General features: G+C 37.8%; 1 protein-coding gene across 4 annotated transcripts in view; it reads right to left on the bottom strand.

Moving 5' to 3' along the window:
• Window positions 1–25,398, bottom strand: part of Adgrb3 (adhesion G protein-coupled receptor B3) — a 738,549-nt gene that overhangs the window by 307,559 nt on the left and 405,592 nt on the right. For all 4 annotated transcript variants that reach the window (XM_028868115.2, XM_028868116.2, XM_028868112.1 and 1 more), the window contains one exon: window positions 19,529–19,572. In XM_028868115.2, coding sequence (XP_028723948.1) covers window positions 19,529–19,572 — 44 coding nt within the window. The remainder of the gene's footprint in view (window positions 1–19,528; window positions 19,573–25,398) is intronic.

The following is a 25,398-nucleotide window of genomic DNA, read 5'->3' as shown; positions in this document are numbered from 1 at the left end:
GTGGGGCCGAGAGTGGAGCCCTTAAGATCCAAGATCTGGCTGGGTGGTGGTGGCGCATTCCTTTAATCTCAGCACTCTTGGGAGGCAGAGGTAGGCGGATCTTTGTGAGTTCGAGGCCAGCCTGGTCTACAGAGCGAGATCCAGGAAAGGTGCAAAGCTACACAGAGAAGCCATCTGGAAAAAACAAGAAGAAGAAGAAAAAAAAAAAAATCCAAGATCTGGATGTGCTGGCTCTCATGGTTCCTGGTGATCCTGGATGCTGGATGTAGACTGAGCAGAGTTCTCTAGAGAACCCCACTGGACTGCACCTTACCTCTCCTGGATCCTATAACCAACCGCTTTACTAGCTGTAAATTACTCCCCAAAATAAACTTCCTTTTTAAGTATGTGGAGTTGCCTTACTAAATCCCCACAACAGGTGCTCCTGGCATCCAGTGAGGAGAAGCAAGGGATACTGCTGACACCCTATCATGACAAGAGATGTTGCTATGTGGTGGAAAGTCAGAGAGGGCAGAGGCAGTGACATCGAGTCATGCGGCCTGGGTGCACGACAAAGATACATGGAGGCTGAATAAATCCTGGAAAAAAATCTCAGCTTCATGTGCAGGGTTTACAGTGGTTCTAAAGGAGGCATTCCTTTCACTAGAACTTCCATTACTAAAAGTACTTTATTCTCCAGTGATGTTGGGTTGAAGTATCAGTGAATCATCAATTACTTAACAGCAGAAGCAAATACAGTAGCTTCTATTTCTAAGTAACCTGAAAGGGAGAGAGCAGCTCAGGGGGAATGGTGACAATGATATAAACCAGACAACAACAACAACAAAAATCCAACCAACCAACCACCCAACCACTCAACCAAACAAAATTAATGCAAATGTTCATTGCACTCTTTTAACAAATAGTTTCTTCATGGCTGGCTATGTAGTTCATTGGTAGAACATTTGTCTAACAAACAATGTCCCAGGCACTGGCCACCAAAACACACACACACACACACACACACACACACACACACACACACACACACTCCCTTTAATACATAATTAGTGATAGTACTTAGGATATACTAAAAAATCTAACACAGCATAATCTTATTTCTTGTTGATATTTTTGACAAATTTAATTATAGTTTCAACTGATTTATGCATTGGTAAGGGCTGGAGAGATGGCTCAGTATTTAAGAGCACTTGATGAGCATTCATGTAGAAGATGCACGGCCAGCAAATACCTGTAACTACATCTGAGGAAGATGGTGGAGATTGGAAGATCCCTGGAAATTACAGCATTCAACCTATCCAACAGAACATGAACTTTATTTCCAACAATCTACCTCAAATAAATACATAGAAGGCGGTAGAAAAGCACACCTAATGTTTTCTTCTGTTCTCTTAGTGCGTGCACACACACATACACACACACACACAAGCACACTTACCCATACATACATAAACACACACACACACACAAATAAAAAAATAATAAATATTTGAAACAAATACTATTTCCAGTCTGGGAATATGGAAGCTGCCGGTAAGATGAAAAGCACATGCCTAGCATACACAAAGCCTGGGTTGGAGTCCCCACTGTCCCCCAAATACAGTTTTGTCTACCCACAATTGTAGAATATGACTTCACAACACATTTTGAACTATCAAGCAATATGACAATTCTCTTTAGAGCATTGAATAACCTCCACTAATTAATCATTTGTGTCCTTAAAATTAAATGATTACCCTCTAGTGTTTCAAGGCAAATGGAAGCTTCCTTTTCGAAAACTTTACTATCAATGCACAATAATCACTTCTTTCACCAACTGCAGTAGATCTACCATTTAGCAGAACAAATTAAGAACTTATCAGTAATTATGAAAATCATTTCCCTCTTACATTGAAATTCTTTGCAGCACCTCAGCTTAGCACATTGTTATTCTGGGTGGCGTAGGTGTTGTTGAAAGGTAGTTTGAAAATAAGACCCTGAATTATGAATTTGTCCTGTGAACACTGAATCATTTTGTATTTTCTGTGGCAAAACAACTTACTTCTCTCTTGAAAGAACATAGGAAGAACATTTAAAATTACAAGAACACACAGCAGTATGTACAATGTGTACACTGAACAAGACAACTATACACTTTTAAATCATACTTTATACTCTTTGTATCTGTTCATTTATTTTGCATAGCATTTCTATCAATATAGGGAAAGGGAAAGCTATGCAAATTTGATATAATATTAAATAATTTGTTCCATTTCAACTCAGCAAATATTTATTAAATACTATGGTCCAGGCACTGTGGCATGTATTAGAAAAACAGAAATGGGCTCAAAAAAGCCACAGATCCAAATAAATTCATGATGAAGACAGGCCTCCTTGTCTTCATCATGAAAAAGCTAATGTTATCAAGGCAAATCTTATGTGCATGAAGCTCTCAGAAATATAATTTCTGGTGCTTAGTACTTGAAGCAGAGCAAACATTAAAAAAAATCAGGTCAGGCTGAACGATTTATCAGCACAAGAACTATGCCGAGCTAAACTGTCTTTTTATTATAGAGACGACTACAGTATGGCTGCTCAACTGTAACACAGGGGCACGATTCCTCTGGCTTCATTCTAGAAAATGGCCTGCTATTTCTTTCATTAGCAACACAGTCTATCCATTTATAGGTCTTTTTCTAGTAGTTTCCTATTGCATACATAAGTTCCTTTACTTCCTCATTATATTCACTTATTTTCACAGCTCTAATAGACTGGGCAATTTGTAAACAACAGAAATTTATTGCTAATAGCTCCAGAGGCTGAGAAGTCCAAGGAGCCAGTTTTCAGTGCCTGGTGATGGCTTATTTCTCACGCCCCATGCCTTCTCCCATGTACTCATTGCCGCTGCCAATGCTGTAGCAAAGTATTTGACAGAAGCAACTGAAAGGAAGACAAAATTAACTTGGCTTGTGGGTTTAAAAAGGGTAGACAAGTCCCTTCTGATAGGAAGGCACAATGGCTCTCACTCACTCTGCAGCAAGCCAGAGTTTAACTTCAGGTTGAAATCCCAGCTCATGGGAGAGTGCCAGCTATATTCAGGGTAGGTCTTCCCTCCTCCTTTAAATCTTTCTGAAAACATCCTTAAAGGCACACCCTGGAGCTTCTTTCCATGCCGTGTCAATTTGGCAATGATGACTGACCATCACACATGACAATAGGACAAATAAGTTCTCTTGAGATTCTTAGAATGCATGACACACTGTTCGATCTCCCCACACTACCACATGCAGACTACTTCAACAGGAAATTTGGGAGAGGCAAATATCCCAACCAAAGCACCAGCATCCATTCAGTATGTCAGAGTTGTTAGGGTAACCAAATGATCTATTTGCATTAGATTTCTATATGTTCAGTAGATGGTTACAAAGTTAAGGTCCAATCAATGACTTCTAATTCTTGGCTATCTTGTTCTAAATCTTAAACTAAATAAAAGTGAAACATAATAAGGGAGATTCTCTTTGCAGCAAGCAGATATTGAAATGGCCTAGGTCTCTTTCCTGTCTTCCATGTGCAGTCTATATTCAAGTTATAACTACAGAGGATACATTCATGTATCTAATCTCAGGAAGAAGGCTGACTGCCTGCAGACTTTGGTAAGAAGTACTTTGCTGCACTAAATTCTGAGAGCATATACCTATTATTATGACTAAATGTCTAATGGAGTTGCTTACACTGTATGCAAGGCATTGCTCTCACAATGGAGCCCATTTATTTTATGGATTTTGTTCTGTTAATAAAATTCTTGGATGTATCTTGTAAGCATACATGTGTTCACATGTAGCAGCTCCTGAGTGACTACCATTGCACTCCTTGACATGGTTGAAAATACATAGGTATATATGGTCCTATTTCTGTTTGTTTTTTTAGCATTTATGTATAGGACTTAGAACTCCATATACATTCTGCAATATTTATTCAATTCTCTCATAAACATCCTGACTGCAATTTCCTTTCCCTCCATTTCTCCAAAATCCCGAACACTCCATTCCGATCTACTCCTCCTTATATTTTATATTAAAAGAGAAGTATGATTCTGTCCACCTACAACTATGAGGAGCCCATTCAATTTTGTGTTTGAACTCATTAATGTTTAAAGATACAACTTATGTTTATGATAATTTTCTTTTTTTAAAATTTTATTTTATTTTACAATACAATTCAGTTCTACATATCAGCCACGGATTCCCTTGTTCTCTCCCCTCCCGCCCCCCCTCTCCTTCCCCCCAGTCCACCCCCCATTTCCACCTCCTCCAGGGCAAAGCCTTCCCCAAGGACTGAGATCAACCTGGTAGACTCAGTCCAGGCAGGTCCAGTCCCCTCCTCCCAGGCCAAGCCAAGCAACCCTGCATAAGCCCCAGGTTTCAAACAGCCAACTCATGCAATGAGCACAGAACCCTGTCCCACTGCCTGGATGCCTCCCAAACAGATCAAGCCAATCAACTGTCTCAACCATTCAGAGGGCCTGATCCAGTTGGGGGCCCCTCAGCCATTGGTTCACAGTTCATGTGTTTCCATTCGTTTGGCTATTTGTCCCTATGTTTTATCCAACCTTGGTTTCAACAATTCTTGCTCATATAAACCCTCCTCTTTCTCGCTAATTAGACTCCAGAAGCTCCACCCGGGGCCTAGCCGTGGATCTCTGCATCCAGATCCCTCAGTCCTTGGATGGGGTTTCTAGCACGACAATTAGGGTGTTTGGTCATCCCATCACAAGAGTAGGTCAGTTCAGGCTGTCTCTTGACCATTGCCAGCAGTCTATTGTGGGGTATCTTTGTGGATTTCTGTGGGCCTCTCTAGCACTTTGCTTCTTCCTATTCTCATGTGGTCTTCATTTACCATGGTCTCCTATTTAAGGAATTGCTCAACATCCCTAATCATCAGGGAAATGCAAATCAATCCTATTTCTGTTTTTTAACTTCCTATTCCCCCATCACCAACCAACCAACCAACCAAACAAACAAACAACACACAGAAATCCTGGGACCAAGTTTCAAGTCCTTGTCTGTGTTTATAAACAACATTTCTTAAAACCTAGTACACACAACTTTATCTTTTCAACATACCTGCAACCACTGAAGAGAGGAGATAGTGTCACCCTCCTTAATGAGTGACAAGAAACTGTCCTATTCTCCTTGACATAGACAACTAAACATACTACCCAAGAACAGGGCTGGCCTTGTGGTGTTTTTGGGATTTCAGGACAATGAAACTTCCCTGATTTTCACAAAAACAAAGTTTATTGATAGCACACAAAAGAAATTGTAGACTGTAGGTTCACACTAACAGAGCTGTCTGTATAAATCAGGAGAGTGGCTACACAGACTTATATGTACTTCACCTTTGAGATACCAATATATTTCAAAGTAGAGATTTCCAAATTACTCTCTATTCATAGACTACATTTTCATATTTTTTTTAAAAAATTTTTCTTTGGGTTTTAGCCTTTGCAAATTCTCATCTGTGATAGCAACTCAGCTTGACTTCAAGTGTAATTTGTAAAATATTGTGAATTGATTTATACCCCTCAAGTATAATTACTTCATGTCCATTATACCAACAAATAAAAGGGATTAAACAGAATGCTTTAGTTGTTACCGAAATCATTACCACTGCACGCATTTTAGGCTACAATTTTTCCCCAGAAACCCTCAAAGTTAGATCTACAACTCCTAATTTTTTAAGTAAATACCAGAATACATTGATCTCATATTAATTAATGTTCATTCAATCTATTCTTTATTTATTTTAAAGAAGAATGTTCATCAACATTCTAAATAAAAAAAAATATATATCACCACTTGCTGCTGTGGTTTGGATACTACTTGAATGTATCCTCAAGGATTCACATTGAAGCTTTCTCTCACGATTATTAAGATTATTAAGGGGTGGAGTCTAGTGGAAGGTCATTAGGTCATTGGGGGTTCACCTTTCTTTCCAGCTTCTGTCAAGTCATTTGCCAAGATGTCTTTGCCAGAGACAATTCTATTTTGTTTAGACTTTCAGACATCAGAACTGTGAGTTATATAGTTTTCCCAGCCTCAAGTATTTCATTAAAGTATAGCAAATAAACTAGTAACACCTGTTCAATAACACCTAAGGATATCCATCAGCTAAGTATGATTATTGAGAACTTAAGGCACAAACTTGTAAAGCAGTTCTCTATAGTACAATTAGACAATTCTAAGGCTCAAAATAGAAGTAGTAAACAGCAGAATAAATATTAAGGAAAATGTCCAGTCTGTTGTTTATAAGATATATAAGTAAACAGAAATTTTAGCTTGAATCATTCAAATGGCAACATAAATAAATAAATAAAGTTCTAAGAGTACTTAATCAGAATTGTAAGCAACTTAAATCTTTCATCTTTTCAAAATTAAATCACAGATACTACTAACTTAAGAAGCTTCTCAGGGGCCTGTCTTTCCAGCCAGCTCCAGCATATCCTTATTAATAGTATGCTTAATACTATTTTAACCACATAAACTGTAAATTCCATCAGAAGAGTCTGTTGGGGGACATCTCAGAGCCCCGAAGAATAATATAAATTTGTATTAAATATCAGATGAATTTTGAAATTGGTTATTATTGATTTGAGGTAACATTCAGTGTATGTAAATAAGAAAACTGACTTGGACGATTTTCCAAAGACAAATGAAGACTAAGCAGGCACCAGGGTAGTTTGTCCAGTGTTCCTTTTGATGTAGACACTAGCAGAGGCTCTGTGACATCTAGGTATAGCTGACTGACACTTCCTTCCCTTATTTCTCTTCAGTCATTTTTACCTCACCAATATTGAGGACATCCTCCAGGTGTATGACTCATTTAAAGGTCACTCTTTTGTAGCCTGAGAACCATGGTAAAAATACGAAATATAACTAGGTATTATTTGGTTATTTTTCCCACTGAGAAGCTAATCAATTGGATAACTTAAATGTGAAACTGGAGACATAGCTAAGTGGTTAAGATTACTGGCTGCTTTCCCAGAGGACCAAGGTTCAATTCCCAGCGCCCTACATGGTGCTCAAAACCATTTGTAAATCCAGTCTTTCCAAATACCCTCTTTATCCTCCATAGACATCATGCGTACACATGGTGCATAGACATACATGAAAGAAAAACATCTATGCCCATAAAATAGATAGATTAAAAAATACACCTTCAGAAAAATAGGGATCTCTGCAAAGTAATGTGTAGCATGAATCTTAAAAGTACTTATTAATAAAATCAAACCTGAGGCGAGTTATTGGGGTCCATGCTGGTAGATCAGAGAGACAGAACAAGCCACAGCTATCTCACCTCGCCGGATCCTCATCTGGTCTTGTCTCCTCAGACTGGAGGCCTCTGAGTCCTCATCCAGAATGGGTCTCAGCTGAATTACTGCTCAAAAGCCTGAATGCTTAACCAGCCAAAATCTTCTAGTCTCTGGTCCTCACGCCTTATATATCTTTCTGCTTTCTACCACCACTCCCTGGGATTAAAGACTGTCTTTCTGGGATTAAAGGTGTGTGTCACCATGCTTGGCTATTTCCAATGTGGCCTTGAACTCACAGAGATCCAGAGGGATTTCTATCTCTGGAATGCTAGGATTAAAGGTGTGAGTGCCACCATTTTCTACCCTTTGTATTTAGTGGCTGTCTGTTCTCTGACCCCAGATAAATTTATTAGAGTACACAATATTTTGGGGAACACAATACCACCACAGTAATGGAGTAGATTAAAAATCATCAGCTAGTCTCTAGAATTGGGAAAACTGTTAATTTTCATATAAGCGTTGTGGATGATTAATAGTTTGTTCAAATTTGAAGAGAGAATTAGTGAACTGACCATTTAAATGGATAAATAAGAGACTTTATGAGTTCCCTTTTGTATCACAACATTATATCTGAGGCTGAGTAACATAATAGAACTTTATTCTGGAAGAACAAGGTTAAGAGCCTGTATTTGGTGATAACCTGGCAGTCCTGGGGTGGCACAAGGCACCACAAGGCAAGAGATGGCATACAGCATACATAGATGTCTCCTTTGATCATGCTCGCCACTGCCATGTAGTCATGGAGCTCAGTTAGACAATCTTATGTGTTATCCATCATATCCAAAGGCCTATCCTCTGAGCACCATAGTCACGTCATTCCCACCTTGTTGATACTGTGCAATAGAAATTTAATTTCAACACATGAACAAAAACTACCCAAATCACTGCAGAGGAATCAAAAAAATGTATTAACCAGAAACATCAAAGAGAGATTATGAGACAAGGAGGTCAAGAGAAAACATTCGGAATTCTAGATGAAGATGAGACAGATTATGGGGGAAGGTGTATTTGAAAAGATGACTGATTCCCAATGTAATGAAACATTGATTCTTTCTACCCTTGGGTACCACATGCTGACCCAAGCTTGCAAACATTTTCATTAATTTATCCTGATGTCAACTATAATCAATACTTCCTGTGTGCCAGAAGAGGAACAAACGCTTGAAAGCAGTGTTTTGGGCAGGAGTGGGCAATTTGTTTACCATATAAAAGACTTACACTACACATTTTAGTATTTGTGGTCACTGTGGCTTCTGTCGTGACTCAGTTCTGCAGCTATATATAGCACAACAGCCCCAGACAACAAGGAAGCAGGGACAGCCTCCTAACATTTCATTCACAAAGGAAAAACACAGTGATGAGTTATGCCACAGGCTGAATTTTTCCAACCTCTAAGATAGAGGGTTAAGGCAAGACAAAAAAAAAAAAAAAAAAAAAAAAAAAAAAAAAAAAAAAAAAAAAAAAAAAAAAAAGGCCGAATTTCACTTGTCTTAGGTGTGAGGTGAAGGAACTATGGCAGTGAACACAATGGGCCACCAGTATTACAGACACTTATGTAAACTTTAAGAAGGGCTAAAATGGGTTCCTTTATATAGTAACACATTTAAGAAAATTTATTCAGGAAGTTAGGCACTTCAGTGGTAATAATGTAAGAATCTATGTTGCAATTTAAAACATCGGTTTTTTTTTTTTTTAACAATCTAAGAATATAAAGAAAAACTTTTCTGAAGATAGTCGAAACAGTAATTTTGTATCATGACTTTATGAGAAAACATGTATCTGTGGTACTCATACCATCAGAAAAGAATTCATAGTAAGGTAGAAAAGCAAAACAAAAATATTGACTTTTTTGGTTAGTTTAGTTTATTCCTCCAGTGAAACTTTGATATTATAACTTTGAAAGGAAATTAATATTTTGCATTGCCTGCTTCCCTTTTGCAGAAAGAGTCTGGCTTTGAACTTGCTATGATGACCATATTGGTCTTCATAGAGATCTTCTGGGCTGGAGGTACAGGCGGGTGTGAGTCCCCATGTGGGTGCTGAGAACTGAATGCAGGTCTTCATAAGAGCAAGTGCCCTTCCTTGCTGAGCCATCTCTCCAGCCCCCATTTAAGCTTTTTAAAAGAAGCGTCTACCTTCTGGAATAGATAGTGAGCCAAAGAGAGAACAAAAAATGTTTCAAATTGTCTAAATTCGCAGTGTCTAGTGTGAGGAAAGAAACAAACAAAACAACCTCAAAAAACAAAACAAAACAAAACAACAACAACAAAAACCCCGCCTTTGTTTGACATCACTCAGGTAATATACTATCTTAGAAATTAAGAATAAGATATAAGAGGCTGACATTTGATCTGTCCTGGTTTCTAGTAACTGTTAGAAACATTTCTGGACAGTTAAAGAAAGCAGAGATGGGACTAATTCTTAACTACAGAATATACTCAGGACATAGGAAAGCCTTCATCGTTACACAAAACTAGATGATAGGTATTTGTTGGATGTGTAATGCCACGTGCTATATACAGCAGGAACTGAAGATGCAATGTATAAGAAATATAAAACTTGTTTCTTACAGTGCTAGAGGAAGACAAAAAGTGAACAGTTCACTAAGTATGAAAGCAGAAAAAAAATGACAACCCTTTCAGAAGACCAGGTAGGCTGTCAGCAGAAATTCCCCACTCTTTCTATTACCCCACACCCAATTCTCTGGGTCACCCAAAGCATTGCAACAGAACACCAGGAGTTGCTCCGTCCCATCCATGCCTGTGGTGGATCCCTTTGCTTACTTCCCTCTGGCCTCCCCTCTGACCCAGCCTCCAACACCAGTAAGCATCCCCCATGAACACATTACTGAGCAGGCTAGGAAAACAAGCAATACTCAGTCAACAAACTCTCTGAAAATCCAGAGAGGAAACAGAAACCAAGGAACAAAACTCCCAATCAAGTGAGACAAACCCAGAAACCAGCATGGCCACCTAGACCTATAATCACCCCAAACCCAGACGCATGGATGCCATCATAAGAACAAAATCAATTAACAGCCAGGGCAATATGTCAACACCAGAGCCCAGCAATTCTACAACAGCAAGAGCGGAATATTTAATGTAGTTGAAGAACAAGAAAAAGACCTCGAAACTAACTACATGAAGATGATAGAGGTCCTTAAAGAGGAAATGAATAAACCCCTCAAGGAAAGTAGGAAAACACAAACAATTGGAGGAAATGAATAAGTCTCTTAAAGAAAGCCAAGAAAAAACAAAGAGTTGAAGGAATTAAATAAAATTGTTAAAAGACCTGAAAATGGAAATAGAAGCAATAAAGAAAACACAATCTGAGGGAATCCTAAAAGAAAAAAAAATTAGGAATGCAAACAGGAACAACAGAGGTAAGCTTCATCAACAGAATACAATAGATGGGAAAAAGAATCTCAGGCACTGAAGATACAATAGAAAAAAAAATCAATACATTGGTCCAAAAAAATTTAAATCTAAAAAATTCCTGACATAAAATATTCAGGAAATCTGGGACAGATCAAACCTAAGAAAAATAGCAATAGAGGAAGGAGAAGATTGCCAGCTCAAACGCCCAGAAAATATTTTCAACAAAATCATAGAAGAAAATTTTCCTAACCTAAATAAGTAGATGTTTATAAAGGTACGAGAAGAATACTGAACACTACATAGATTGGACCAGAAAAGAAAGTTCTTCTATCACATAATAATCAAAACACTAAACATACGGATCAGAAAAAGAATATGAAAAACTGCAAAGGAAAAGGACAACGTAACACCAAGATAGAGCTATTAGAATTACACCTGACTTCTCAATGGAGACTAAAAGCCAGAAGGGCTTGGACAGACGTGCTGCAGAATCTAAGAGACTATGGACACCAACCCAGACTACTATACCTAGTAAAACTTTCAATCACCATAAATGGAGAAAATAAGATATTCCATGATAAAGTCAAATTTATACAATATCTATCTACAAATACAGCCCTACAGAAAGTGCTAGAAGGAAAAATCCAACATTCTGAGGTTAACCACACACATGAAAACACAGAAGGTAAATAATCTCACAGCAGCAAAACCAAAAGAAAGGAGACACAGACACAGACACACACACCACCTCCACCACCACAATAAAACAACAACAACAGAATAACAGGAATTAAAAATCATTGTTCATTGATATCTCTCAATATCAATGGTCTCAGTTCCTCAATAAAAAGACACAGATTTTAAAAAGTGGATACAAAAATAGGACCGATCCTTCTGCTGCATACAAGAAACACACCTCAACATTAAGGAATAGCCATTATCTCAGGGTAAGAGGTTGGCAAAAGATATTACAAGGTCTAGAGAGATTGCTCAGCGGTTAAGAGTATTGACTACTCTACTAGAGGTCCTAAGTTCAACTGCCAGCAACCACATGGTGGCTTACAACCATCTATAATGAGATCTGATGCCCTTTTCTGGAGTGCAGGCATACATGCAGACAGAACACTGAATACTTAATAATAATAATAATAATAATAAATAATAAAAATAATAATAATAAAAACCTTTTAAAAAGATGTTGCAAGAAAATAGAACTAAGAAGGTAGCTGGTATAGCCATTTTAATATCTAGCAAAATAGATTTCAAACAAAAATTAATCAAAAAGAGATGAAAAAGGACACTACATAATGTCAAAGGAAAAATCAACCATGAAGACATTTCAATTCTTAACAACTATGCCCTGAACACAAGGACACACACTCTACTACAGTATAAATTACACATTGACCCTCACACACTTATAGTGGTACAATTGGAAAAAAGAAAGCATCTTCAACAAATGGTGCTGATCTAACTGGGTGTCAGCAAGTAGAAGAACACAAGTAGATCCATATCTATCATCCTGCACAAAACTCAAGTTCTAATAGAAGACCTCAACATAAATGAAGATACACTGAACCTGACAGACGAGAAAGAACACATTGGCACAAGACACAACTTCCTGAACAGACAACCAATAGCATAGACACTAAGATCAACAAACAGTAAATGGGAACTCATGAAGCTGAAAATTTTCTGTAAGGCAGAGTACACCATCGATATAGTACAAAACAATAGCCTACAGAAAGGGCAAAGATCTTCACCTACCCCACATTTGACAGAGGGCTGATTTCCAAAATATATAAAGAACTCAATAAAATAGTTATTAAAAAACCAAATAATTCAATTAAAAATGGGGTTTAGATCTACAGAGATAATTCTTAGCAGAAGAATCTGAAATGGCTGAGAAACACTTAAGGAGATGTTCAACAATTTTAGCCACCAGGGAAATGCAAATCAAAATGTCTCTGAGATTCCATCTTATATCTGTCAGAATGGCCATGATCAAAAACACAAGAGACAACTTATGCTGGAGAGGATGCAGAGCAAGGGGAACACTCCTCCATTGTCGGTGGGAGTGCAATCTTGTACAGCACTTTGGAAGTCAGTGTGGTGCTTTCTTAGAAAACTGAGAATCAATCTACCACAATACCCAGCTATACCACTCTTGGGCATATACCCAAAGAATGCTAAATCATAGCACATAGACACTTGCTCAACTATGATCATAGCAGTGTTATTTGTAATAGTCAGAACCTTGAAACAACCTAGATGTCCCTTAACTAAAGAACAGATAAAGGAAATGTGGTACATTTACACAATGGAGTATTACTCAGCTGTTAAAAACAAGGACGCCATCACATTTGAAGGCAAAAAGATGGAACTAGAAAAAAATCATCCTGAGTGAGGTAACCCAGACTGAGAAAGACAAATATGGTATGTACTCACTCATAGCTGGATATTAGAAGTAAAATAAAGGATAACTGCTATAGTCCACAGACCCAGAAAAGCAAAGTGATGGGGGAATGTCTTTCTGTATGCTGCAAATATGTGTTGCTCTGATTGGTTGATAAATAAAGCCATTTGGCCTATGGCAAGGCAGCTTAGAGGTAGGTGGGAAATTCAAAGAGAGAGACAGGAAGAAGGCAGGGAGAGATGCTAGCAAGCTGCCCAAGGAGCAACCTGTAACAGGACGCAGGTAAAGCCAGGGAACATGTGGCAATACATAGATTAATAGTTATGGGCTAATTTAAGATATAAGAGCTAGCTAGCAAAAAGCTTGAGCCATGGACATGCAGTTGTAATTAATATAAGCCTCTGTGTTTTCACTTGGGGGATGCGAGTGGGAGAGATTTGTCCTGACTGCTGGCAGGCCGGGGCACAGGAAATCTTCCAACTACAGCAAGGTAACAATGAAGGTTCATGGGGTGGGGGTGGGGGGGGGACAGGGTGCCCATATCTCCCAAGGAAGAGGAAATAGAAGAAATTTCACAAGTGGACCGAGGGTGGGTAGGGATGGGAACATAAGCAATCGGGTTGGGGCAGACAGAGGGGGAGAGTACTGAAAGAGACTATTGGAAAGAGGGGGAATTTCAGGGTCAGGTAAAAAAAATCTGGTACAAGGGAATTTCCCAGGAATCTATAAGGATGACTCCAGCGAAGACCCTAGCAATAGCAAATATGTAGCCTTAAACAGATTGGTGCCTAGCTCAATTGCCATAAAAAAGGCTTCATCCAGCAACTGATCGAAACAAAAGCAGACCCACAGCCAGACATTAAGCAGATGTTGGAAGATATTTGATCACACTGTGAACCCAAAATTTGCATTTGCCTTAATTAAATATACTTAACCTTGGTTCAGGAGGCTTCATTAGCAACTAGTTGACAGAAAGTAATCATAGGGCATCAGATGGCATCTGGAGAGACACAGGAAATAGTAGGGTGGGGTTTGGAGTGATGCAGGGTTTTCTGGTTTGGCAAAGCAGCAACACAGGCCTTTCAGAGATGTCAGCAAGGGGAGAGGGTTAGCTAGCTGCTTTTTAGCCTCTCTAAGCTAGCAGGTTTTCACCCCAGCCTTTGAATCGTGAGTCTTATTCAGAAATAGAATGAGAGAGATTTAGTTAAAGATATCTTTAACAGCAGCAACAGGGCCAGTGCCTGTGGGAAGAAAGTTCCCACCAGGCTATGGCCTGAGCAGCTAGGCCACTGCTAGAGAAGCAGGCCCATAACTGCGGAGTTGGAATTGCTGGCTAAAATAACAGTAGATTAAGGCACAGCCAATGTGTCAAAGATAAAACAACAGGGAGAGTTCGGGAAATCCTACAGAAAAGGGGGAGAATGGATTGTAGCAGCCAGAGGGGTCAAGGATACCACAAGAAAACTCATAGAATCAACTAACCTGGGCTCATAGGGGCTCAAAGAGAGAGAACCAACAAACAGGGAGCCTGCATAAGGTTGACCTAGGCATTCTACATATATGTTACAGTTGTGTAGGCTGGTCCTAATGTGGGACTCATAAGAGTGGGAACAGGGCTGTCTCCGATCTACTGGTTTTGGGAGCCTACTCATATTGGGTTGCCTTGCCCAGCCTTTATATATGGGGGGGGGGGTAATTAGTCTTACTGCAACTTGATATGTCATGTTTTTTTGATACTCATAGGAGACCTGCCCTTTCCTATATGAAATGGTGGAGGAGTGGATTGGGGGGTAGGAACAGAGGTGGGGTAGGAGGGGGGAACTCGGAGGAGAGGAAAGAGGAGAATCTGTGGCTGGGATGTAAAAGTAAATAAATAAATTTATTTATTAAAAAACTTAAAGTATTTAATGAAAGAAATTGAAGATGATATTAGAAGATAGAAAGATCTCCCATGCTCATGGATTGGATTAACATAGTAAAAATAGTCATCCTACCAAAACCAATCAACAGAATCACTGCAATCCTCATTAAAATCCCAACACAATTCTTTATAGAACTTTAAAGGAGGATTCTCAACATCATAATGAAAAACATAAAACCTAGGCTAGTTAAAACAATCCTGAACTATAAAAGAACTGCTGGAGGTATCCATGATTTCAAGTTGCACTACAGAGCAATACTAATAAACAAGTATATGGTATTGCCATAAAAACAGACATATTGATCAAAAGAATTGAAGACCCAGACAAAAATTCACACATCTATGGACACCTGATTTTTGATAAAGAAGCCATAAATATACACCAGGAAAAAAAATCAACTTAAATAAGTTGTGCCAATCAAACTTGATGTCTGCATATAGAAGAAGGTAAATATATCCATATTTATCACCCTGCACAAAACTCATGTCCACATGGATCAAGGACCACAATATAAAGTCAAATGCACTGAATCTGACAGCTAAGGAAGTGGGGAATAGCCTTGAAAACATTGGCACATGAAAAGACATTCTGAATGTAATACCTATAGCATAGGCTCTAAGATAAACAAATACATAGGACCCCATGAAGTGGAAAAGATTTATAAGGCAAAGGATACCATCAATAGGACAAAATAGCAGTCTACAGAATGGGAAATTTTTTTTTTTTTTTTTTTTTTTACCAACTCCACATTTGATAGAGGTCTAATATGCAAAATATATAAAGGACTCAAGAAACTAGATATTAAAAAAACAAATAATCCAATTAAAAAGCTGGTACAGATCTGTACAGAGAATTCTCAATAGAGGAACCTCAGATGGTTGAGAAACTCTTAAAGAATTATGTTCAACATTCTTATCCGTCATGGAAATACAAATCAAAATGACTTACGACTGTCAGAATGACTAAGATCAATAACACAAGTGGCAGCTCATGCTCGCAATGATGTGGAGCATATTAAACTTGTGATCCTCTGGCTCCAGCTTCCTAAAAGGCTGAGGTTACAGTTCTGAGTCCATAGGAGTGAAGAACAATATAGAGAATTGTTGTAGAATATTTAACTATGTAAAGATGTGTTATATTTGTTTATGCTGTGGAATATTACTATAATTATGTGAAGGTGTGTTATACTTGTTTATGATGCCCTTGTTTAATTACTTAAAGATGTGTTACATTTGTTTCACCTTACCTGCCTAAGGCACCTGATTGGTCTGACAAAAAGCTCAAGGGCCAATAGCTAGGCAGGAGAGAGATTGTCAGGACTGGTAGCCAGAGAAAGAATAAGTAGGAGGAGGGAGCTAGGCTTGAGAGAAGAGGGAAAGGCAAAAGAGGGAGAAAGGGAGGGACACACTTGGGACCAGAAGCCAGGCAGCCATACACAAGAAGCAGGAGAGTAGGACATACAGAAAGAAAGAAGGGTAAAAAGATCAAGGCAAAATGTAGATAATGAGAAACAGCTTAAAATAAGAGATAAAATAAGGCCAAGCATTCATAACTAATAATAAGTCTCCATGTCATGATTTGGGAGCCATTTGGTGGCCCAAAAAGAAAGAGCCTGCTCCAGAGAATATTATATGAGGTATGAGATGTTTATACTTTGTAGCCAGTATGAGGGATTCAATGTAATAGTAGCATATAAATACTTCCAAGACAGTTAAATTTAAAATTGAAGCTCTCAAGTATTACATATAATGTAATACTTATATAAAGATAGTTTTGTCGGACAGTGGTGGCTCATGCCTTTAATCCCAGCACTTGGGAGGCAGAGGCAGGCAGATCTCTGTGAGTTCAAGGCCAACTTGGTCTACAGAGTGAGTTCCAGGACAGGCTCCAAACCAACACAGAGAAACCCTGTCTTGAAACAAACAAACAAGATAGTTTTTATATCTGTCTATTCATACAAATATAAAAATGGATATCAGAAATTTTGGAGAGTAGGGGTGGCCTTGTTGATGAATAGACATGGAGAACCAAAGTGAGATCAATGGGACTTTTTTACCTTAGTAGCTTGCTTTAAAGCTGATCAAGTAATATACAATTATGCATTGGTTTCACAATTAAAACTAATTTAAAAATTTTAAAAGGAGATTTGATAAACCAAAATAAAAAAATTTATAATTTCAACTTCATTACAATCATAAAGTTATCATTTAAGCTGGGCATAATTGACTAATCCCTGCATTTGGGAGGCAGAGACAGGAGGATATCTGTGAGTTTGAGAACAGTCTGGTCTATATAAACAGTTCCAGGGCACCCAGGGCTTCATAGGGAGAGACAGTGTCTTGAAAACACACACACACAAACAAATAACAAAATTTTTTAATGTCTTCTCTTTCCCATATGGAAAGAAATATCACTATCTATTCACTATTAACTAACCTTAGAAAATTTATCCTCAAAATTAATCATTGGATCACAAAAAAATCATTGTACATCTTAACATGAAATATAATTAAGACTGGATAGATGTGAAAAAAAGGTCTAAGATTATCTTGCAATTCACAGTTGAAATTCACCTAAGAAAGGATTTTAGCAAGAAAACCCTCCAGTAAAAAGCGTGATGTGATAAATTCTGTCACAGTGGGAAATTCTTTGATCCTTTTAACAAATTTGTTAGGAAAGTAAGTGAGAATTATACTGATCTCCTGAGATGATTTGTTTTGTGATGCAAGGAAATGTACCTTCCCTCTTCAACAGTTTTCTTCAAGGACCATGTGCAAGCTTAATTTTGTCAAGCTACTGATGTTCTTTGAGATGGCTACCAGTCAACTCTCAAGCAGACGCTGAGAAAATGGAGTGTGTGATTGATTTCTGAGGTTAATACTGACCTCAGACTCCAACAGCTTGATAAATTAAAACTAACACCTGCTTTCTGAGCGCAAGCTAAAAGAAGATATCAACCTGGGGATGCTTCTTGTCATGTTGGAGTGCCACTTTAGCAGTCCTAATGAGTTTTTTGTTGTTGTTGTTGTTTTTTAATTATCAGGTTTTTGGCATCAATACAGAAGTATATTCTACTCAGGAAAAAAAGTAAAAAAAAAAAAAAACAACTAAATCAAACTGCTTATTATTCACAGACATACATAAATAGCAACAGTAAAGAAATTAAAATACCTTGTATTCTTCTTTAGCAGAAAACGTTCAGATTGTTACAGCCTTTGACCCTTCACTTGCCCACAAAAGGTCCCAAGTTACTCCTTAGAATACACAATCAACATTTTTTTCTAGCAATTTCCCAAACAGCAAAGTTTGGGAAAATCTTACTACCATAAATTTCTCAACAATATTTTCAAAATGAAAGCGCCAATGGTATGTATCAGAGCATTCGGCCCATGTTGTCACCAGAGAGAGTTTGGTTTCTTCTTATGGCACTAGGGCTCTGAGAAGACAACCCCGAAGGTATCAGAAATTATGCCCCAAATAATTAATATTATTGACTTCTTTGTCTTCATGAAAAAAAACTAATTTAAAAAATTTTCACTAAATATTCTAGGGCTGAACATAATTATGATTCCTAGAATTTAAACATTCCCCTTAAGATTTTCTAGTGAGAAACTGTAACATCATAAAAATCTTAAAGATGCATCATACTTAGAGTGAATGACACAGAACGTGTTTAAGAACAAACATCTGGCAATATTATCTGCTGGGACACATTCAGCATTTATTGGGCCCCCATTCAACAAAACAAAACAAAGCAAAGAAAAACAAAACAAAAAGTTTGGAATACACATGAGTCTAAGAATTAACTACATATTTTTTTTCTTTCCAGATTAAAATCCCTGAGTTATCACAGCACTGAGGATGAGGTTAACCAGACACTGCAATTAATTATAACAGCAACAATAAGAAAACATGGAAGAATCACTCATGTTTATTTAGTGCCACCACTTTCTTTTGTCTGCATTAATTCATAAACTATATGAATAAATATTAAATATCATTCCATTTAATAACAGTACCCTTCAGAATGTCCATAGAAATTTCTTATTCTTCTGATAACAGACTTCTGGTCATGCATGTTTTTCCTAAATGGCCAGAGAGAGTACTGTTTTCTGCTATGACGCTAACCTGAATTACTAAGGCATGATGTGGAGACAACATTTGAGTTTTTATAATTCTAAAAGATTGGAACTTTTCCAAAAAAAAAAAAAAAATCCCCACAGTATTTGCAACCAATACACCTTACACATTATACAATCTTATTTGGAGAAGTAAGTGATGGTATCACCATCATGAAAACCCATTCATCATGCTGCTCTGCAGACTCAAGAGGGAGAGTTTCTTCAGAGTAAAACTTGCATCCCACTGGATTATAGTCCAGCTCACTAGCAGAGAGCTAAAATAATTTAATGTTCTTTGAATATTTATCACAATGTATTATCACAAAACATCTGCCACTTACGATTTTGAGTCATCCCATAGCACACAATAGGGATTCAACGTGCCCTGAAAATAAACAGAGAATAAAATATACCATGAGGATACATATAAAAAATTGTTGAATTATGTGAAATACAAAATGAAGCATGGCTTTATAATCCTATAGTAAAAGACATATTAAAGATATACCACAAAAGGGTTTCCCACCCTGTAAAATTTTACATTTTCTTTCTCATAGATTTGTGACTCATTTTGTAAAATTCTAGCAAAATAATATCTTGATTCCAACTATAATTAGTATTTAGTTTGTTGAAAAGGAAAGCATATACTGTAGATCCATGTTATGGTTATTTCTATGTCACACTCATTTCTCTGATTATAATTGCTCAATTACATCCTCTCTGAAGACCAAGGTGTTTACAACATTTATGCTAGAGTGACATGCCCTGCATTACACATGTACACACACCACCACCATGTCATCTTCTCATTGGCTTTTCCTAGAAAACAGGGGATTGTGCTAAAAGTCCACTTCCAGGGACTGTTCTGTTCGTATAACAAACAGAACTTTAATCAACAGGTCATATTTCAGTGAGGTCATATGTAATGAAACTCTAAGAAAAGGAGGTACTAGATTTTATGCATTTGAGTAATGATGTATTAATTACCCACCATGGCCTTTAGGTTAATATGATGGGTTTTCTACACTGAGTTAGTTCAAGTAGTTTGTTTTGAAGAGTTCTGATATTGACAAATGATTTCTTTCTGTTAGTCTATTCAAATAGCCCCCACCCCTTGCAACTAACTCAATTCTTTCTGTAAAATATTTGCGTACCTAAAAAATTCTATCATGCTTCCTAAGAGATTTTCCTTATCCATTAAATACATCCTGTGGTTTCACGTTCTCCTATTCTTCATGATGCACACTCTGGAGACACATCTTAAAAGTCCATTTAGGAAAATCATTCACTTGTGTCCAATCTGTGCAGAGCAAAGTGGTACTATTTCCTCTCCAACTTAGACAACAAATTTATAAAAATGTAAACTAAAAATTATATCAGCTAGTTTGAAATGTCTTCCTTGCCGGGCGGTAGTGGCACACGCCTTTAATCCCAGCACTCGGGAGGCAGAGGCAGGCGGATCTCTGTGAGTTCGAGGCCAGCCTGGGCTACCAAGTGAGTTCCAGGAAAGGCGCAAAGCTACACAGAGAAACCCTGTCTCGGAAAACCAAAAAAAAAAAAAAAAAAAAAAAAAGAAATGTCTTCCTGAACTGGAGTAGTATTTATTTACTCACACTGCTTCTTACACACAGAGGTCTATTGGGAAACTTCAAATTCTGACTTGAGTATCCCACACATTCACTATTGTTTCTAAGCTTTGAATCATCACAGGGCTAAGATACAAACATGACTATATCCATATCCCACCAAGTCAATGGTAAAAATAGTGAACAGGCCAACACAGTTTAAAAGGTACAGTGCTGATATGGGCTACTGCGTTTCTTTTCCATGTACACTTCTTCCCTAGGAAACAAGCAAGGATAACCCAGTCTTTAGGGCCCCAAATCTGTAATTACAGGACTGAAAGGAGCATCCTGAATGTCTCAGAAGTGATCATTGTGGGACGAGTGTTATTTTCTGGGTCAACTTTTGAATTTTATTAGAAATAAAAATCAGTCTCATTAAAGTTTATGAAATCCACTTAACCTCATTTATTAACCATTTTAAAAATAACTCGAATACTTATAATATCACAATTTTATTCCCAAATTAAGATATTCAAAGCATCTTATTACCAAACAATCAAACCCAAATACTATGGTTTTAAGCTCTATGTATTATATCATATATATCTTTCCTTTCCTGAAAAAAAATGGCCATAGTTCTATAAAAGGTAAATAAGAAACATACTGTCCAGAATGTTTATATAACAAGCAGAGAGATGCATATATCACAAGTCTGATATTCCTGAGGACAATACACAGTCCGTGCTAGCCAGAACAGGTTTTCTGGAAGGCATAGATCCCCATCAGGTTTTTAAGGGAAAAGTGTATCTCCTATTCATGACGGGGGAATGAAATAGTGTCCCACATTGATTTTTTTTCCTCTCTTTATCAGATCTTATCTGGTTGTTCTTGGATTCATGAATTTTGCAATTTTTCTGATATAAACTAAATAGCTACAATATCATGTAGTTTTGTTGTATTTATCTAATGTTTTATTCACAGCAGCTCATTATCCATGGTTTATCACAATAGATGAGAGGACTTGGAATTGTACATTTCATGGATATTAAAACCAAGTGTAGGTAAGAAATCTGCGTTTAGACATCTATAAGTTAAGTTAAACGTTTCTTTTTTTTTTTTCCTTTTTTTTTTTTTTTTATTCGAGACAGAGTTCCTCCATGTTGTTTTAGTGCCTGTCCTGGATCTCGCTCTGTAGATCAGGCTGGCCTCGAACTCATAGAGATATGCCTGCCTCTGCCTCCTGAGTGCTGGGATTAAAGGTGTGCACCACCATCGCCCAAATTTAAACTTTTTTATAGACACAAGACACTTATATGCTTGATTTTTTAAAAAAATGTTATATACATGAGTGGTGTGTCTGGATGTATGTTTGTGCACCACATGTGTGTCTGAGGCCTGCGAAGGCCAGAGATAGGCATGCGATCCTCTGGAAATGGAGTTCTTGCCAACAATTTTGAGCCACCATTTGGGTTCTGGGACTAGAACCTATGTCCTTTGGAAAAGCAACCAGTGCTTTTAAGTGCTAAGCCATTTCTCCAGCATCAGTGCTTGGTATTTTTAAGTTATTTAAATTCATTGAAGGTTGAAACAAGAGAAAAATAATATTAGAAAGCAAATCAACCTAATCTTAAAGCATTGCATACCCCTTTTCTTTTAGTGCCCAAACTTTAGATAAAGCTGTCAAGACTTCTAGTCTTCCTCCACATCTATTTCTTTTCTTTTTCTTTTCTTTTCTTTTTTTTTTTCAAGACACGGTTTCTCTGTGTAGTTTTGGTGCCTGTCCTGGATTTCGCTCTGTAGACCAGGCTGGCCTCGAACTCACAGAGATCAGCCTGGCTCTGCCTCCTCCACATCTCTTTCTACACTCAGTTTATCCTCAAGTTTCCCCACCCCTTTACCTCTTAGACTCTATTTCATGCTTCTCTCACTTCCTGTGCTTAGGATACCAACCAATGAGAATTACTACTGGTGTGAAATGTACCATCCTACCTGACATGCACATAATAGGCAAATGCTTCTCCAGACAGGTCATGTAGTGCAGTTACCACTGTGTAGACTTAGGCCCTATCACCCATAATTGAGCATTTGAAGTCTTGGAAGTACACAGAACAGAAAGTACAGTTATCTTAATACTTAGATGGACCCAGGTACATAAGGAATATGAGAGCAAGTATGAAGTAAGAGCAATGGCAAATGAACTCTTAAAAACAACGAAGTAACCCCCCAAACCAGATGAGATGAATGGTTCTGCTAAGAAACTACTTGTAAATATTTGTTATACTTTTCAGATACTTCTGTCAAAGTGACTGTGTTACAAGATCTGTCCTGAGGAATTTATGGGAATCAATAATGGAATGGCGAGCCTTACAGAAAGCAGGAAGAAAATGTGAGGAGAGGAACAAGCAGAATGTAAGCAAGCTGGGAAAGAACCCACACAAGCTGGCTTTAAATTCATTAACTAACGAAAGTTGTCAGGTACCCGGGACAGATGGGCTAAGGACTAATTTACCAATCTGTCTATATAATTGACACTTAAATGCATTGAAACTGCATACACTTGAGAAAGTTTAGAAAATATACACTGTTATTGTCAAATTTTTTTATCAAAACAAACAAATAATTTGCCTCTGAAGGCTCTGTTCAAAACAGTACAATTCAAATCAATTTTCAAACTCTTGGTTACACACTTTTAAACATTGTCAAGAAGCACATGGCTGAAATTTCCTATTTATAAGGCAAGACAGAAAACTGGGGTAAGTACAGGGTGTTGGGCATGGAAAGCAGTTTCTCACTTTGGAGTCCGGTTGAAGCCTCTGGGCCCCTGAGAGTCAAGAACTCCAGCACAATTAAACCTTGCCCAAGGCCTTTCCCTTTTTTCCCAGCTGTAAAACTGAGATGTACCAGAAATCTCACCAGAAGCCTCCTTTACAGAAAAGACAGATCCTAAACTCCTCTGTCACCCCAGTGACTCATGGTGTAGGTATGGAGGATCCTTTAGAAACCCATTCCACAATAAAATCCAACAGTTTCCCGAAAACGTTTTAGACACCCAGCACTAGGACATTTGAATGGTTCTTCTCCACCGAGAAGCCCACACTCACACACGGGTCTTGTTCTTTCCCTGACAGTCTTTCTCCTAAACTCCTTCCCTAAAATCCATGTCAAAAATGTCTTTAGAGATGGCTCAGCTGTTAGAGAAATTACTACTCCTGTGGACAGGCGTTTGACTCTCAGCATTCACATCAGGAAGTTCCAAACTATCGTAATTACAGAACATCCAAAGCTCCCTTCCTGCCGCTGTGGGCACTTGTACGCATCACCCCCCCCCCACACACACACACACACTAAAGAACCAAACAAAAACAAAAACAAAAAACAAAAACCAGGAAAATAAGTCTTTAAAAAGTTTTTTAATAAACTGAAACTCTTCTTTTGAGTACCCACACCCATGCTTTCATGTGTGTTTTATTCCTTCTCTATCCACCTTTCTTTCTATTTTTATTGACCTTCAACTCTCCTTTACACAGGAAAAGAAATTCTTTTCTGACTGTGACACTGAGACTATTTTACCCATATGAAGTCCCTAACGATTTAGGGGATGCTTCAGCTGATGGGGGTGACAGGGTGGAGCTGTGTCTCACCCCCTGCTTTCCTGACAAGTACTACGGATATTCTACACTCTAACTTAAAGTGGCTTCACTGTTTTCTTTTATATTTCTCTCTGTTTCAATGCCAACCAAAATGTGTATTTATTTAACAGTGGGACATATGGTCAGCATGCTCAATGTGTTTCATTTGGGTGATTCTTTCTTTTCATTTTCTGGGTACAGAGGACTTGACATCCTCTTATACTGTGAAATGGTTCTACAGTGGTCCTCATATTTGGATTCTTTTCCTCTAATAGAATATGTTAAGTACATCTAACTCTTGAGGGGGAAAACGCAGGCAGAGAAAGGGGTCAGTGAAGCCTCATAAAGCCTACAAAATTAGCTTGTGAAAAAAAAAATCTGTTTGCAAAAAGAATAGCTGGAACCTTACTCATGCCCCTCTTGCCAAGCACCAAGGCTGGCTGTAACTGGTTGGAGATATTGGCTCAGATGTAGAGGCATTCTAGAGTGTCTGAAGGTACCCTGCAACTCACTGTATTTAGCTTTTAGTAAAAGCTAAAACAGAGGTTTAATTTTTAGATATCAATAAGACATGCAATCACAAAGTTGCATGTAAAAGATCTGAAAGCCCACACTGCAAATGACATGAAAAAAACTGTACTAAGTGATATAAAGTGCCCATGCCTACCCAAGAACCCAAGTAAAGATGGAAAAAAATTGACTCCAAAAATTTGTTCTCTGATCCCCACACCTGTGCTATGGTGTGCCCCACCAAAATAATACATTTTTAAATTATTTTTTAAAGGAAATAAAATGGTTACATTTTATATTTGGAATCTACTCATCTAGCAATTTGATGATGTAGAGTTTATTGCTATTTACTATAGTCACAATTCTGTGCAATAGATCACTGAAATTTATTTTGCCTGTCTGAATGAAACTTTTTGGGGTGATAGATGTGGTAATTAGCATGATTTAATCATTTTATATGGTTTACATGTATCAATTCATCACTTTGTAACCATAAAGATATATCAT

Source organism: Peromyscus leucopus, chromosome 16_21 (assembly GCF_004664715.2).
Source record: "Peromyscus leucopus breed LL Stock chromosome 16_21, UCI_PerLeu_2.1, whole genome shotgun sequence".
NCBI lineage: Eukaryota > Metazoa > Chordata > Mammalia > Rodentia > Cricetidae > Peromyscus > Peromyscus leucopus.
The sequence above is the reverse complement of the archived record's forward strand: the minus strand, read 5'-3'. Positions and strand labels throughout refer to the sequence as shown.